At 37.1% G+C, this 18,444-nt stretch overlaps 1 protein-coding gene across 9 annotated transcripts in view; it reads right to left on the minus strand.

The window, feature by feature from the left end:
* The window catches only part of STXBP4 (syntaxin binding protein 4), a 182,102-nt gene that overhangs the window by 152,176 nt on the left and 11,482 nt on the right, over positions 1-18,444 (minus strand). For 8 of the 9 annotated variants that reach the window (XR_007146874.1, XR_007146877.1, XR_007146875.1 and 5 more), the window contains exons 2-7: positions 16,295-16,371; positions 15,214-15,338; positions 11,124-11,256; positions 1,574-1,680; positions 1,168-1,387; positions 107-185 (exon numbers count right to left, since the gene is read on the minus strand). Coding sequence is in view for 6 of the 9 variants with exons in the window: in XM_047832844.1 (XP_047688800.1) it covers positions 107-185; positions 1,168-1,387; positions 1,574-1,680; positions 11,124-11,256; positions 15,214-15,260 (586 nt within the window). In the remaining 3 variants the exon portion in view is untranslated. The remainder of the gene's footprint in view (positions 1-106; positions 186-1,167; positions 1,388-1,573; positions 1,681-11,123; positions 11,257-15,213; positions 15,339-16,294; positions 16,372-18,444) is intronic. The other variant, XM_047832841.1, reaches the window with a different exon arrangement.

Genomic DNA, 18,444 nt, shown 5'->3' on the forward strand with positions numbered 1-18,444 from the left:
CATAATGCACCCTTCTTTAAAGTCTATTAAGTCACATTATGTACTCCTCGTTGAGAAAGAGTAATTGAAAGAAATAACAGTAAAGAGGAATTAAATGTGCATTTACCTGTATTAGACATATCCGTAGCGCTGTTTTCTGAAGAAGTAATTGGAGTCTGTTGTGTTTTCTTGTATCCAGTTTTTATCTATGAAAGAAAAGGAAGAATATAAAATGTCATTTTCTAAAGTAGGTCAAAGACCAGACTAGAAGCTCACGTTAACATAAAAAGAATGGTTTATAAGATTAAAGCTGTGGTCCAAAAAATATGAAATCTCTAAAATTTTGGTATATTTATCTTCAAGCAAAGCATTTCAGAATTAAAGGTAACAACTGCTTTCAGCTCTATGCTGTCCAAGGACAACAAAACATAAGGCCATGTACCTTATCTTTGGAAAGGTATTATAACCCCAAATAAAAAAAAGTAGAAGAGGCTGACAGATAATCTTACACTGTGCATCTTATTAGCAGGCACTTGAAACTGAAATTACCTTTGATGAATTTTATTCCATTGATTGAAAGCCTACCTGAGTTTCCTATTTTGTTCTATAGCTAACATGGAATTTAAGAGTATATGCTCTATTTGTTTTAACTTTGATTTGTTAGGGCACTGCAGCAATTAGTAATTAACTGCTGATTTTGATGTAGAAACTCCTCCCTCTGTGTGATTCTACTGGGGTGAACTAGGTATTAGCATACACACGTGAGGGAACCATATCCACCTACACTGGGTAATCAGGATTACTGTCTCACTGTGCAGGAGAATAAGCTAAGAACAAAAAGGTAGACTGCCTGTCTTCAGTCAAGCAGAAAATAGGAATAACAAGAAACCATTAGACACTTTCTGAAAATAAATATGACATGCCTAACACAGTTTTGAGTGCTATCTAGGCATATCTTTGCAAGGCCCTCCCTGATCTTGACTTTCTGAACCAAAGACACACTGACTTGAAAAACTGTATTATTGACACGGCACAGCATAAAATTCTTAAGCAGGAAAAAAAGAAAAGATCTTTCAAGTAAATACCAAAATGTTAATAAACTGCATTGCCGAAATTATAATTCTATGTGTATGTAACAAACGTAAAAATATACAGACCGGATAAATATACAGAGAAATGTAAGATTACCTGATTTCTCCTAAAAGAAGATAAAATGGTATCTGTAGTTTGGGGAGTAGATGAGGTCTTTGGAATTAGTATTTCAGGGGGAGAAGGAAGAAGGCTAAATGTTGAGGTTTGTGGTCCATATTCTCCTGAAGCTTGTAAAAGGGATGTACAAGATGGATTTTCTAGATGACTGCCATCCGATTTTTGTCTTATGAAGGCTATCTCCCAAGCAGATTCTGACCTAGCATTAAAAAGCAATAACTTTATGGATAGGTTATGGATATGGTACAACTGAATTTTAAGATAATGTTTCAAATATTATGAAAATATACTTCTTTTAGGGTCTAAAGTATTTAAGTCTCTTAAATTACTATTTTTGAGAAGACATGTTAAAAAACTCATTCTACTTTATGGATAGGAGAGTTACCTTAACTTGGCTCTAGTAATTATGCTTTTCGCTTCTTCAAAGGATACACCAATCATAGATTCCCTGTTTATTGAGACAAGTTGATCTCCTGGCTTCAAACGTCCATCCTAACGAAAAAAGTAATATATATAAAGAAACTAATAATGATGGTTTAAAAAAAAAAAAACTGATGTAACCAAACCAAAGAAAAATTTTAGTCAACAGTCTCAAAAAAAGAGTGAAAAGAAAATACTGGACAAAGAACCTCAATAGCAAAAAGTTTTTAGCTAGTTTGCCTACATGTGGATGAAATGGAATGGTTCGTGCATACACAGGCTAAATTTGCACACTAAAGAATCCTGAAGACATACATGAATACATATATGCCTAGATTAAGACACAGCCTGCCTGGCACACCAGGAAAAGACCTGTTTTAAAAGCTTGGTACTACGTATGAGACAGATACAGCTCTGACTCTGTGATACAGTGAAATAATTCTAGAATATTTCAGAGTGCAAGACTCATTCACTTTAGTTTCTGAGCATTCCTGCATCTCTCATCCCACCAAATTGGTAAGATTCATTCCATAGTAAGATTAAAAAAAATTTTTTTTTAATGTTTCTTTATTTTTGAGAGTGACAGACAGAGCATGGGTGGGGGAAGGGCAGAGAGAGAGAGGGAGACACGGAATCCCAAACAGGCTCCAGGCTGTGAGCTGTCAGCACAGAGCCTGATGCAGGGCTCGAACCCATGGACTGGGAGATAATGACCTGAGCCCAAGTCAGACGTTTAGCCAACTGAGCCATCCAGGCGCCCCTCCGCAGTAAGAATTCTAAAAATTCAGTCAAGGATCTTAGATTGATCCTACCCATATTTCAGCTCTTTACTAGATCCGTCATAACTCCTGTGATGCAGGTCTAGCTGGTTGTATATCCAGCTTTACTCATGTCCTACTAAGGATGACCACTTCTAACTGGCTGCCTTGCATTGTCTGCTAAGACCCAGCTCTGGCTATAACTAGCCTAACTGGATAAGAACAGAGCCTACTGATGACAAGATTTCATTTAATTTAATTTAAGTTTCTCAGTCTTTACCTGTCCTTTTCCTTAATTCAAACTGGAAAAGAAGAATGAGCTCTTTTCATTTTCAGCTCCTAAGACATGTCTCAATTATTCTCAAAGATAGAAGGCAATATTTCTGTAATGAGGGAAGAAGCTTATATGGTTAAAAGAGCTAGATTTTCACCCTAATGGCATTTAATTAAGTTCTACAAATTCAAGGAAATATCTCCCTTCAAAGTCTTATCTATGATATATTCTAAGATATATTCCTTGGAAAACTAACTGATCTTCAATCTGAACTTCATTATATATAATAATGGTAATCTATAGTTACTTCACTACTAAATAACAATAGCTATTTTTTTTGTTTTGTTTTTTAAAAAGATATTTAGTGAGGCACCTGGGTGGCTCAGTCAGTTGAGCGTCTGACTTCAGATCAGGTCATGATCTTGCGATCTGTGAGTTCGAGCCCCTCATCGGGCTCTGTGCCAATAGTTCGGAGCCTGGAGCCTGCTTTGGATTCTGTGTCTCCCTCTCTCTCTGCCCCTCCCCTGTTTGCGCTTGCTCTCCCTCTCTCTCTCTCTCTCTCAGAAATAAACATTAAACAAAATAAAAAAAAAAAGATACCAAGTGCTACCTCTTACACTGAATACTAAGTACATAGGAAAATAAATAAATATAAAATATTTATCAAAAAATTTTATGGAAATGTCATTTCAAATACTATGTAAAAGACACTATAACCTAAATGCATGACTCTACAACTCTTCTAAATTCTGAACATTACTCAAAAAATTAAACTAAAAAAAATTTGATTTTAAAATACATAAAATTTGAAAATTTCAATTTTATAAATATAACTAGCAAAGTCAGAGAACACAACACAAGTGCTATATTGACAAGTGATTTTTCCCCCCTTCTATTGACAAATGTATGAGGAGTAAAACACAATAGTAATGCTGGAAAAGACAAAGCAAAGTACCTACCAGAAGGATACTACATATTCAGTAAAACAAAAGAGCTTGTTTTATAAGATTTTATAAACACAGTTCTGTAGTTGCCTGGGCCCAAACCTTATTACAGAGTTTGGTTACATATGCATGTAAATCAACTCTATCCAGACATACTTAGACATTTATGTACATTAGCTTATAATTTAATTTGCTAAATTTTTGTTTTAGAACAGCTATCTACCCAGGGTTAAGATGAAACAATAACAAACAAGAAAAACAACCTTTCTGCCACAGGCAAAAAGATAAGGCTAATAATGGGGGAGAATAAACAAAATTCTAGAGTGCTTATTTCCAGGAGGAAGGGTGGGGAATGTGATCAGGGAACGGACACAGGAAGCCTGAGTAGTACCTAAAATTTTCTACTTCTTAAGTCTAAGTAACTCTAAGTGAACTCTAAGCAGATTCATAGGTGTTCATTCTATTTTTATGCTCCATTTATGTGTCAAATGTCACATCATCAAAAAGAAAAGAAATTCTCCATCCCCCCCAAATAAAAAGGAGCTCATAATATCTGCCCCAACAATGTGTTTAGCTAGCTGAATTATGTTTTGGTTTTATATTCCAGTTCTATATTGGAAGTAAGGGTCAAATAGAGAAATTTTTAATCTAGTTTCAAAATAAATTAATAAGTAAGTGAAATTAAATAAATGTCATTATTAAATCCAGCCCTAGGCCATTTGGAATCTACAAAACAGCTCTTTATTGGAATCAGTTCAGTGAGGTAGATTACAACTAACATTTAATGGCTATACTACTATTGACTTGTATCACAAAGCCTGGCAACAATTTAGGGAGAGAAAAGGGGAAAACGAAGACAGAAGAAAGCTCTGTTTCACTGGAGCAAAGCTTTCAAGGAAACCAACAAGGAGGGGTATCTGGGTGGCTCAGTCGGTTAAGCGTCTGACTTCGGCTCAGGTCATGATCTCACGGTTCGTGAGTTCGAGCCCCACGTCAGGCTCTGCACTGACAGCTCAGAGCCTGGAGTCTGCTTCGGATTCTATGTCTCCCTCTCTCTCTCTCTCTGTCCCTCCCCTGCTCACGCTCTGTCTGTCTGTCTCTCTCTCTCTTTCAAAAATAAAAAAAACATTAAAAAAAAATTAAAGAACACTGACAAGGAAAAAAAAAGGATTTTTTAGAATCAGGGTGGCAGACAGTACATACTGTCAGATGGCAGTTCTTCCATTTGGGCAGGGGCCTTCAGACACAGTGGACAGAAGAGGAAAGAGCAGGAGGTATGGCAGCCGGATAGACCCGAATGCTAATTTGAACTCTACAACTTGCTAGCTAGATGTTCATAAACAAATAGAGAGAGAGAGAGTGAAAGAGGGGAAGGGGGCTGGGAGAGGCACAAGAGCTAATCCACAAAAAACATAGATCTGAATTAAAAATTGTTGGAGGGAGCTCCCGTATCCATGTATCTTATATAGACCACAGCTGGCTGTCAGGGTTACAGAGGAAAAGGCTACTGAAAACACATAGGTGGGGGCACCTGGGTGGCTCAGTTGGTTAAGTGTCTGCTCAGGTCATGATCTCATGGTTCGTGAGTTTGAGCCCTGCATTGGGCTCTCTGCTGTCAGCACAGGGCCTGCTTCAGATCCTCTGCCCCCCGCCCCTGCCCCTCCCCTGTTGGTGTGCTCGCGCATTCTCTCTCTCAAAGAAATAAACAAATGAACATTAAAAAAAAACAGGTAGGCAACAGGATTTCAGCAGACCTGCTATCTTCCACATTCTCCTCTCAGACTGTACACTATTAGCAGTACAGAGGGAAAAGCTCCCATGAACACAATTTAATGTATCTTATATTAAAGCACACTGAGGTACCGAAGTAGCATTTTCCATCAGGACAAGAGTCAGAAAAGGGAGGAAGAATAATGCCCTCTAACTGCAGCTTTTGGTGTTTATATATATTTTTTCCTTTACTAAAAAGTATTTACAGCGTTTTTTTTTCTTTGCCTCCTAGAATAAGATCTTAGCTGATCATGTGAATTTCTGAACCTGTTTAAAAGTCAGAACCTGCAAACTAAAACACAGCTATTTCCGTAAAAGTCTGGCATTCAAAACCAGTGAATCTTGCCCCAGTTGGATTACTGTATATGTGAAGATACTAACTTCGGGGACATGCTGAGGCCTCTTCCACACTGTCTGGGTTCTGATTCAGCAGTTACTGAGCAACTGCATAAGGCGCCAGGCAAGGCGCCAAGCACTTTCACATGCCCACCTTCAGGGTCTGCATTCTTTTGCATTGACATTTACAAAGATGTTGAAGTCATAACATATCCCTGACCATTTAGACACTTCTGTTAAAAACCACCAGCACTGTTCATTTACAATAACCATTATATAGTTTTCTAAATAACATGTTACCATGTTATCAGAAACCATCTATACAGCCTGACTCTGATTTAACTAACTCTTGATTCCTGAATACTAAGGAAGGCTCCTGCAAGACTTCCCGTTCTTTTCCCATTACTTTCAGAAACTGTCAACTTCTTTTACTGCCAGTTACTAATATGAATTTAGGCAAGACGCTTAATGTCTATGAGATTCCATTTTCTTAGCTGTAAAGTGGAGATAAATACCTGTCACACAAGGTTGCTATTAGTAATTAAGTAACATAGATGAAATTCTAGCACACTGTAGGTGTCAAATAAAGGTGAGTTGAATCAGAATTCCATGCCTGTTGTAATTTTCACATTGATAGCAAATTTAATCCTATTTACTCCTCAAATTAAGAACCTTTAAAGGCTGCCCATGGGTAGGAAAAGTTGAAATTCCTTAGCTTCCCAGACTCAGCACAACAAACTACCTACAATCTACTTTCTCCAGCCTCACCATCCACCTTCCCTCCTCAGCATACAAATTCTTCAATCTATTGAAGAAAATGTTGTTCACACCACCTACCCCACCACTTCTCCACCTGATGAACTGGCACTTAAACTTCACCGCCAAGTACAAACATTTACTCTGAGATAAGTTTGCCCCAATCGCCTGGAATTACTTATCTGTTCCTCTCTCCCCAAAAGCACTTTTACTTATCTCAGTAATTACACTTACTTTGTGCTGTCCCTATTTGTCCACATAGCTTTTTCTCTCCTATTAGAGCACATTAATCCAGTGACTTCCAAACTAGCAGCCTTGATTTTTTTCAGTTGGCCAGAACCATGTCCTTTTCATGGTTGTTTCCCCCAGCCAGGTACACAATAAGCCCACAATAAATTAATCAGGGCCAGAAAACAGTCTGAGAAAATTAAGGTGGCTCAGACAGTAGTAATAATGGCAAAAGAGAAAAGAATGACTTTAAAGTGAACCCTCTTGGGTTGCTACTTCCTTAGCTTCCACTGATGGGACTGGCTTCTAGGCACTATGTCATCCAGAGGCCTTGGTCTGAGTTCCATGGTTAGGATCAGCACATTCTGAAAACAGACTTCCTCTGAAAGATAAATATGTCCTACTTCGATCCTCTGTGAACAATGACTTAACCATTAGTATCTACATCTGTGTGATCGCTGTCTTTACCTACAGGATTTGACTTAAAAAAAAAAAAAGGTCCTGAATTTATCAAATTTAAGATGACATTGACTGTAAGATGGCCATTATTTTACAGAGCACTAAGAGAAGAAAATGCTGCCAATTACACTATGAAATTGATTGTAAGACTCATCTCATAGAGCTTACATGTATGTGCTTTAATATAGGTCTTAGAATCAGTTAAATGATATATGAAACGTAGTATCAGGTTTGAAGAAAAGCTTTTGATCACTGCCTGCTTTCCTTACACTATCAGAAAAACAAAGAAGCAAAAACATGTGAAAACTTCAAAGAAAGTTTGTGTCCAGAATATAACACAAAGGACAAGGGAAGCAGGGGACTTGGTATGGAGCCAGATGGTGGCAGGGGAATGGGGAACAGGCAGAAACATGACAGAATGACTAAGGGATCATTCATTCATAAATATTAACTGAGCAATTAGTTTATGCCAGGCATCACTTTGGGGACTAAGGATATTATTGTGAATAAAACCAGATAGAATCCTCCCACCTAGGAAACATACTGTCTTGTGGTTCAGACAGAGTTGATAAAATAAGTACAGATATGGATGTGTGTTTACAAACTGAGATCGGTGATATCTCAGGAAAGAAACGGGATCTAGGAGCACATATAGGAAAAAAGACCTGGCCTAAACTGGAGGGCACCGAGAACACATTCCTTAGGAATTAGTCTTTGAATAGATATTTGGAAGTCATGGCGGCGGCAGCATGGGTGTGTTCTGAGTCAGAGGGTACAGCATATGAGAAAGAACTTCAGGAAACTGAAAAAATACCGCTCTGGAAGCATAAAGATGGAAAGCCAGAGAAATAGAGGGCAGAAGTCACGTGATACAGGCAACTGAATATTAGTATGATAGGCTGGGGAGGAAATAGGCATGGTGCATAAAAGCAGACAAAGCTATTGTAAGATCTGATTAAAAGCTATGTGCTGGTGGTGGAGATCAAGAAGACTGATGGGCTCAAGTGATATTTAGAGAGTAAAAAAGTCAACAGCATGTGCTGATAAAACTGGGGATGAATGTTAAGGGAGAGGAAGTAGTTAGGCTGCTGTTAGGTTTTCTAACTTGGTACAACTGGAAGGTGTCATTCATCAAGTTTGGGAACAGAGGAAGAAGCTCTCTTTGGGAAGAGATGGCCAGATGAGGGTATGGTGTGACTATCATGACTCTTGCCTCAACTACAGTGAGTTTGAGATGCCTTAAGGAGATCCAAGTGGAAATGCTGACCAAGCAATTGGACATGTGAGTATGAAGCTCAAAGGAGTATCTCAGCCAGAAAAAGGTCTAAGATTGAACACTAAAGACTCCAGACTGATATGGAACTGGCTGGTGGGGTGAAAAGGGCCTTGGAGTTCTCATATTTCCTCAGTACCTAGTACATCTAATCTCATCCTATAGGCTGTCTCTAACACTTTGATCTGGAAGAATCTTTCCTTCTATTGCAACGAAAAATTGTCAAGATGCCCCAAGTTTGAATATGTTTTTCAAAGAAACATGGCATTTTGGTTATGGAACCAGTACTGTATTTTGTATTTCCCAGTAGGAAAACATTCATGCATGTGTAAGGGGGTGGGGGTGAGGGTTCAGGCAGCTGTGATTAATTAAAGATTTCTTCTGAGTTCCAATAGCCCTCTAACATATGAAGTTTGGGAATATAAATGCAATATAATCCATCTATAAGCTTGGGGATTACCTATACTGTAATTCTCAAACAACAGAATATTATAATTAGAGCAAGTGAAAGCACTCATATGCATTTAAAAATATGAAGGTGCTCAGTTCAGCAACTTAATAAGGATAATCTTATGAGCCTGTGTTTCCTATTGTATGAATGCATCTACTATGCAGAAATTTTGCACAGATTAGAAATTTATTAACATGCCTAACAGTATTTGGAACACAGTAAATGCTATTATTAATAAAAACATTTAAAAATAAAACTGCACCAATTTGTATTTGCAGAATAAATATGCATGTAACTCTCCATCTTGAGGAAGTATACAAAAATGAGTGTGAGCATTGCAAGTGTATTTATTCTTCTCTGTCTCCACCTTTCTCTGTTTTGGCTGTTTTCTTCCTTTGGACTTGACCAGATACTGTCAAGGAACATTAATAACTCTGTGCTGCTCTCTAGTGGTAAATATAGAATATAGTCCATTAAATGACTACTTTTTGATAGCCTTTCAAACAATGAAATTCTAAGAAAAACCAGTAAGAGAAAGTATTTAATTTCCCAGTCTGCTACCAGTGATAGCAGATTAAGTGTCACTCAGCATGTTATCACTTTATTATTTTAACTATAAATATGTTTCATTGGAATAAAAAGGCACAAACTGATACGTATCATAATAGCAAATTTTTATCACTTGTTAGATACCATGATCTATTATTACATTGTATGAAGTGTGGTCTAAGAAATAACTTGGCTATAGTGAACACACACACACACACACACACGTCCCTCAACTAAAGCAGTCATAAACACCTCAATTCTTACAAGACTAATTTTATTTTTTGTTTGAATTTGTTAAACACTTTAGTATTTAAGTAAACTTTATTTGGTTAATAATCTAAATTCAATAGCTAAAAGTCTGTATTATTATATATCCTAAATTTATTATATAACACTTACAACATGGTAAGTATATCCTATTATCTCAACAAGCTTGAAACAATTGAAATCATTTCTACTAATTTCGAAATTATTGGCGAAACGAATTTTTTTTTCCTAACAAGGGGAATAAAAATCCAGTTGCCTAGATAAACTACTTGCTAAACAAATGTTTGGGGTGAGGGTGGAGGTAAGGGCAGGACTATTTATTGAATCAAAATAACTAACAGAACAACAATATGAATAAACTTAATGTTAAAAGGATCCTTTCTCATGCTCTATAGCTTGCTGTTAATACAATTATTTTATGAAATTCTTTATATCCTATATCTCTCCGAAAAGGACTGCAGGCAATTTTCAACAAAAGACAGATAGAATCACATTAGTAACACAGATATGGCAAATGAAATTCAGGAGGAATGAAAATGAAAATATAGTAACTAGTTTGTTAACTAAGTTGTTGATATTGTACTTCAAATGTGGATCTGAGCTTTCTAGCAACCAGAGCAAAAAGGAAATCATGATTTATATATTTCTTATAACAAAGAGGGGAGTAAGGCTTTCTAATTTGTAAAAAAAGGAAAAAAATTATTTTCTGGTCTTAAATCTAAATCTAATTTCTCATGTGGGCAACTAATGCGTGATATAAATAACAAACTAAACAAGAATTACTGCAAATTCAGAGATGAGCAGAATTTACATGCTGATTTTGTATATTTTGCATTTAGGAGAGGCTAAATATGAAGGTACTTCCAGTTTAAGTGATCTGACTTAATCCAAATTCAGCAGTGGAGAGATAACATGCCTTCAAATACAATTTCTCAAAATCAGACTTTGGATAAGAGTTAAATAGTATATTATTAAAAATATATAACCTTTAGTTAAGAGTTTGAAGTCTGGGGGCACCTGGGTGGCTCAGTTGGTTAAGTGTCTGACTTCAGCTCATGATCTCACCATTTGTGAGTTGGAGCCCCGTGTTGGGCTCTGTGCTGATAGCTCAGAGCCTGGAGCCTGCTTTAGATTCTGTGTCTCCCTCTCTCTGCCCCTCCCCTGCTCGCAGACTGTCTCTCTCTCTCTCTCTCTCTCTCTCAAAAATAAATAAACATTCTCAAATTTGTTATTTTCCAATTTATTTCATGTTTACTTCCTATTTATTTGTTAGGTTAAAGCTCCTTGAAGGTAAAGGCCTATCTTCCAGTTCTTACAAGATCTTTCACTGAGAAATAGTCACCGGGGACATTCAATTAATACTAAAAATTTACTGATGTAGTAGGAAAACAAACCTCACCACTAGTAGGTTTGGTTTTTGGTGAAGTATTATTTTTATTTTAATTTTTACCTTGTAACAGTCTCCTCCAGGAATAATTTCCTGAATATATACCAAGGGGCCTTCATTCCGGTTAATTCCTCCAAGGATCTTCAGACCAAGGCCCGTTTCCTTGGTAACTGTGATCATCTGAAAGGCAGGATCCCTAAGATACAATAAATTAGCACTCACAGGTTAGCCTAGAGGATCTATGCCCACTTTTTCTTCAAACTACTTGTTAAATCAAATTCTTAGATCTAGATAACCCCATATACTCAGTACATACCAGTAACGACATTTAGAAAAGTATGATGACAGGAAAATAATCAAATGGATTCTGTTATCTGTAGTATTTTTTTTCTATAAAAACAAACCATAGAAGAAATTACAGCAATAGTGCTTATTTCTTTGTTGTAGAAGGAAGAAAAATACCTTCAACATATAATTTAAATATATTTAAAGGTTTATTAAAGGTAACTGAACAGATTTCCCTTTTTACTGGCTTCTTAGACTACACTGAGGGATCAATCCCAAAATTAAAGATTTTACTGAGTTAGGTAAGTGACTTTTTAAAAGACATGTTGGCAGTCATTTAAAGCAAAATAAATATGACCTCCATTTGAATATCAAAAAGAAAAGTTTATCTTTTTAATTTCAGAAGAGTATTTTCTGATAGAAAGCACGTACTCATCCGTAATTTATGTCAAACGTTAAGAACAATGACATTAGAAAAGGAGGGGCGCCTGAGTGGCTCAGGCAGTTAAGCATCTGACTTCAGTTAAAGTCGTGATCTTGCAGTTCATGAGTTTGAGCCCCACACTGGGCTCTGTGCTGACAGCTCAGAGCCCGCAGTCTGCTTCAGATTCAGTGTCTTCCCCTCCCTCTGCCCCTACCCCACTTGCTCTCTCTGTCTCTCAAAAAATAAATAAATACTAAAAAATTTTTTTAGAAAAAGAAAAGAAGGAACTGTCAAAAGAATTCTATAAAAGGCATACCCTCAAATTGTGTTTCTGAACACTCCAGTCAGAGCGGAGACTTTTATTGGTCAAAGAGGGCTTGAACACAGTTTCAAATAAGGCTTAGGGCTGCCTGCTTACATATGATGTAACTGGGGTTGTGCTAAGCAATATATATACACTATGCTATTCAACTTAGCATTTATACAACTCCTAAGATTATTACCCTCATTTTTCTGAAAGCACCAAAGTCTGGGAAGGTTAACTCGGTGGTCTAAGGTTATAAAGCTGGAGAACAGCAATGGAAACCCAGTTTGTGTTACTCTAGAGGCGAAATATGGCATAAGATATGCTTCGTGGTCGTATTAAAGCCAGTGATGAATATTGGAGCTATCTTCACACATATCAAAAAAACTGAAACTGGTATTAAAAAAGGTGCCTCGTATCTTAAATATGATTACAGTTTTTAGAAAAAGCTTTCTTATCTTCTGCCACAAGAATTCTAACTATATCTTTAAGAAAGCATGTATTCAAAAGTTAAATAATAAAAAAGACAGGAGGAAAAAAATTAAAATACAAAAAACCCCACAAAACCTTATAAGCCTTCCTGCTTTTGAATATTTTGCTCTCTACACAGGACATTGTTCAGGGTTGCATTATACAGAATTAAGCTCTCGTGTTGGATGGCCTCTCTGGTTACTAGGGCAACAGTCAATTAGCTAGAAAAAGAGGCAGAAGGGACTAGGTCCACAATGTTTCACTGTTACAGATTTCAGAAGCTCAGCCCACTTTTGATGGAATATTAGGTTATAAGGGCATAAAAGAATGAAGCCTAGAATTGAGAGAGAGGAGGGAGAGGGGGAATTAAGGTACCTCATTAGGTACCTCGTATAACCTCTTAAACCCTCCAAATGCAAATTTCCTTCAATAGGGGATACTCATAATCTCCACCATATATTAGTGCTTCAGTAAAGGATCCCTCTTTTTCTAATTGTCAACAGAATTTCTGTATTTTGTACAGCATTTACTTGCCAGGACCTTATGTTACAACTCCCTTATGTTAAAATTTTGTATTATTTACTTTTTCTTAGCTATTAGAAATAGTTCTGCTGCTCAACTTTAAACCCAGAGAATTACAAGTTAAAACCAGGCAGAGATATTGCTATTTACTTACAAGATCAACATATAATTTAAAACTGTGACAATATACTCCAGTGACAAGGCTGTGGAAAAAGAGGTACTCTTGTACATTGTTGATGGGAATGCAAAATGGCGTAACTTCTAATGAGGGAATTTGGTAAACTCTAAGTTTACCCTCTGATCCAGAAATCCCATTTCTAGGAATCTATCCCAAAGATACTCTGGCAAAAAAATACAAAATTACGTGTATACTAGGTTATTTATTTTCGCATAATTTGAAATCTTCAAAAATTGCAAATAATGTGTGTCTATCAATAAGGTGCTGGCTGAATAAACTATGGTAAATTGATAGGATAGAATACATAGTTACAAAAGGTACAAGAAAGACATTTATAGACTGATATGAAGAGACCACCAGGATATAATTTTAAAAATTTTATATATATATATATATATATTTTTTTTTTTTTTTTTTTTTTAAGGCAAGATCAAAGAGTATATATAATATGCTACCTTTTTGCTAAGAATATGCTGGTGAGTGGAAACTGGGAGGTGGAGCCTGAATGTTGGGGCCGTCTTGACTCAGTCATATGATTCTTTCCCATGGCCTTGATTTTGCCTTAAGTAGTTGGACAAAACTCTCTGCTGTCCCAGAAAGTAAAACTGTTCAGCACCAGAGCATAAAGCTGTGCATGGAGCTCTTTGCACACACCACAGATGATCCTGGCTGGTGACCCCTGGAGACCAGAACTTTCCAGTGCTCTCAGGAGGTGATGTCAGAGAAAGACATCCTGAGTTTAACCAGCCTGACATCCTTCTCCAGGGAAGACCTGTGAACCTGAGCTGAAGGGCTAATGTGCATGTGTTTACTATGAATAATAGCTTTGAGGTAAAAATATTGACTCAAGTGTGTATATATATACACACACAAATACATATATATATAAAACATGTGTATATATTTATATGTATATTATTTGCTTATCCAAAAAGAAGCACAGGGAAAGAACCAAAAATAAAAATGGTTACCTATAGGAAGAATGAGGGCACAGAGTGAATGAAAGACAAGAATGCCTTATTCTATGAGTTACAGGTTTGCAAAATGGCCACAAGTTCTTCCCATCGCTGTCTGTATGCCCTTTGGAATGTGACTTTACTGTTCCTTCCATTAAAAAGTAGAGTCTAGGGGTGCCTGGGTGGTTCAGTTGGTTGAGCATCTGACTTCGGCTTGGGTCATGATCTCACAGTTTGTGAGTTCGAGCCCCGTGTTGGGCTCTATGCTGACAGCTCAGAGCCTGGAGCCTGCTTCAGATTCTGTGTCTCCCTCTCTCTCTGCTCCTCTCCCACTCATGCTCTGTCTCTCTCTTTCTCCTTCAAAAAAATAAATAAAAACATTAAAAAAAAAAGTAGATTCTATATCTATACCCCTTGAATTTGGACTTGGCTATCTGAATTGCTTCAGTCAACGACAGACCAGCAAATGTAAGGGAAACAGACATTTGAAAAACACTTGGGCTTGTTTCTGGGAACCATTCCACCATCCTGTGAAAAAGCCTGAGCTAGCCTCTTGGAGAATGAGACCAGGTTCAGAGAGATAGCCATCCAGACTTTCCAGATGAGGCCCCAGAAATGTGAATGAGGCCATCCTACACTATCCGATACATACCAGAACAACCAAAGCATGAGAAAAAATAAATGCTTGCTGTTTCAAGGCAATTCGGGTGGTTTGTTACTCAGCAAAAGTTAATCTTACATTATCTTATTTTGATACTTGAATCATAAAATATTTTAAATATTCAAAATATCAGATCAAATTTTTTAAAAAGCAATTTCTATAAAGAATTATAAAAAAGAATGCAGAATTTATCCCATACATTGATTTACATTGGAAAGTAATTATTGATCAACTTCCTAATTATTGCTTTAGACCAGTTAGCTGTATAAAATTTTGAACTAAAAGCTCATTAACATTCTGTATATTTCAAACTATGTAGCTCAAAACATATTACATTTAATTTTAAAATTACTTTTCAAGTAGACTGGATGATACCACAGCAGGTGTATTTTTATTCATGATTTTACCACAGGAGCCTTGGATTTAACCACTGTGTAAATGAAGATCTTGATGAAGAGTCTAGAAATTCTTCTTTTCCTAAGAATGGAGAAGTAGAAAATAAATTTTCATGCCTTAAGAGTAGTCAAATTCGATTTCAATTTTGCTTAAAAACATCACATACACTTGGTATGTAAATGATATGCATTTATATAGACACGTTAGAGGTTGATAATATCTAAGAAATATAAAGACAGTTCTCCAGAGAGAGAGAGAGAGAGAGAGAGAGAGAGAGAGAGATAGCTATAGCTATAGGGCTATATTCACATCATTATCTGTATCTATATAAAATTGGCATTTCCTGGCAGAGATGAAAAATACAGTTAAGCTTTAGGTAACTATATAGCTTCCACTATTAATACACTTAAATCACATACTAATAAAACACTGTGACAAATATCTCTTGTGAGCACAAGGCTAGAAAGTTGTTTTTTTTTAATGTTTATTTATTTTTTATCTTTTTAATGCTTTTATTCATTTTTGAGAGACAGAACACTGGTTCGGGAGGGGAAGAAAGAGAGAGGGAGACACAGAATCTGAAGCAGGCTCCAGGCTCTGAGCTGTCAGCACAGATCCCAAAGCAGGGCTTGAACCCACAAACAGTGAGATCATGACCTGAACCAAAATCAGATGCTTAACCGACTGAGCCACCCAGAAGTCCCATTAATGTTTATTTATTTATTTTGGAAAGGCAGAGAGAGAGAGAGAGAGAGAGAGAGAGAGAGAGAGAGAGAGAATGCACAAGTAGGGGAGGGGCAGAAAGAGAGAGGGAGACACAGAATCACAATCAGGCTCCAGGCTCCAAGTTGTCAGCACAGAGCCTGACACAGGGCTTGAACCCATGAACCACGAGATCATGACCTAAGGCAAAGTCAGGCGCTCAACCGACTGACTGAGCCACCCAGGTGCCCAGGCTAGAAAGTTTATAGTCAGAATATCTGTAAGATAATTATACAATACACTGTTGAAAAAAACAGAAATTCCTATTGTCATACCAACTATCTTGAGGGACTTCTTGTAGATCGAATATTACTCTGAATCATATCATTCCACAAGCTTCTTAAATACTTTCCTGTGAAAAGAAAAAAAAAATATGTGTGTGTGTGTGTATATATATATATATATATATATATATATATATATGATTTTAATATCTCATGTGGCTCCACTGTGAAAATTGAAAGGAATGATGCAGTTTCATTTAATTAAAAAAAGTTGTATTTGAACAGAAGTTTACCATCTCTGCATAAGAAATATGGATAAAGTACAGAACCTTAAAAGCCACTGGGGACATTTAGCACAACCCTCTTATTAAAGAAATGAATAGCTAGATTCAGAAATTGTGTGCTTTCCCCACACAAGTGAGAAATAGTGGTTGTTTTTCTAGCTAGCATTCAGACTTCAAAGCCTAGAGTGTGGTGGACCTTGACATCAGATAGGCCTAGATTCCAATGTGACCTTTTTCTCCAGGCCTTAGTTTCTTCATAGGTACAGTAACTACCTTGACTGTAGTGATGGTTTTACAAATGAATGCACATGTCAAAACTTACCAAATTCTCTCACTATAAATAGGTACTGTTTATTACAAGCCAATCATATCTTAATAAAGCTAAATTTTTAAAAACCTGATGAATTGGATTTTTATTTAAAGTTGCCAGAGGGGAAGGGCTGGTGGGGGGTGGGGGGTAGAGACTGGCAAAATGGATGAAGGGGAGTGGGAGATACAGGCTCCCAGTTATGAAATGAGCAAGAAATAAATAAATCACAGGGATGAAAAGTCCAGCATAGGGAATACAGTCAGTGATATTATAATAATGTTGTATGGCAACGGTGGCAGCTACACGTGTGGTGAACACAGCATAATGTACTGTTGTAGAGTCACTATGTTGTGTACCTGAAACTAATGAAACACTGTGTGTCAACTATACTTCAATAAATTTTTCTTAAATAAAATTATCTAAAAACAAAAAAAGGGGAAGCTTGACCTTGGCATATATCTTCCTTCCCTTCAGAGAGCCCACTTATAAGAGTATAAATTCATAATGTACATGAATAAATGGGAGAAGAGCCATCAGATTAAATGTTCAACAAATTTCTGGAAGACAAAAAACAGGGAGGTGATAACGGATAAAGGAAGGCTGAAGAAGCTGAAAATTAGGGCAAGTCTTCTTAAATATTTTCGAGTTTGAGCACACACAGAGAAAATCGGAATATACGTACAAAGCACCGGGGTAAACAGAGGCGGCATGTTATACCTGTGAGGAGCTACGGGAAGTCAGTAACTCAGCACACCAGTAACTGATTCAAAGCAAAATTCTGGCCTTGGAAACAGCTGGACAGAAATGCAGGGCAAAACTATCTTGCAGAATCCCACACAGGCTGAGGACTTGGGGACCCAAAGTTCTAGGAAGAGCAAAACTGAGGCAGAGAACTAAAATCAAGGGGATCATCCCAGCCCTTCACTAACCATTGAATGATGAAGAAATCACAGATTCTGCTGTAAATAATTTGAGTAGACCCTGAAGAAAGAGCCAAACACCTTCTGGGAACCTAACATAGTGTTGTTCCACTAGCCTGGGTGTTAAAATCCTGTTTCAACTTTCACAGTCCCTGTGGTAGCAAGCAACAGGAAGAGGGGAAACATGCAGATCAAAAGCAGCAGAAAAATGAAGCCAAAGTGAGTAAGATCCCCATCTAGTGGTGGTTTGTCTTTACTGGACACAGGGTCCCCAGGTGATGAAACATACCCACGTCTAATGGCTATGTCGCTGTTAAACTATACAACAGATTTCATATAATGTCATACTTAACAAGGCAGTTTTAAATATTTCTATTTAAATTATTAAAATGAAATTTAAGTATTTAAATTATTTTATTCGCTTAACATGCCTGACAGTGTCCTAAGTGCTCGAGGTGAGCTTAAAAAGCACAGTCTATCTCCAGAGACAGTCAAATAAACAGACATCAGGAGGGTGCTAAGTGCTCTGATAGCGCACACAGGGGGTTGGGGAAGCATGGGGGAAGGCCAGCCTGCCCAGAATGTTGTCATTACTGAACACCAATATGGCCAGGCACCATGTTGGAGGATTTTATACTCCCTCAAAGGAGCCCCACAAAGCAGGTATTACATATTTGTATTTACATA

This window comes from Prionailurus viverrinus, chromosome E1 (genome assembly GCF_022837055.1).
Source record: "Prionailurus viverrinus isolate Anna chromosome E1, UM_Priviv_1.0, whole genome shotgun sequence".
NCBI classification, from domain to species: domain Eukaryota; kingdom Metazoa; phylum Chordata; class Mammalia; order Carnivora; family Felidae; genus Prionailurus; species Prionailurus viverrinus.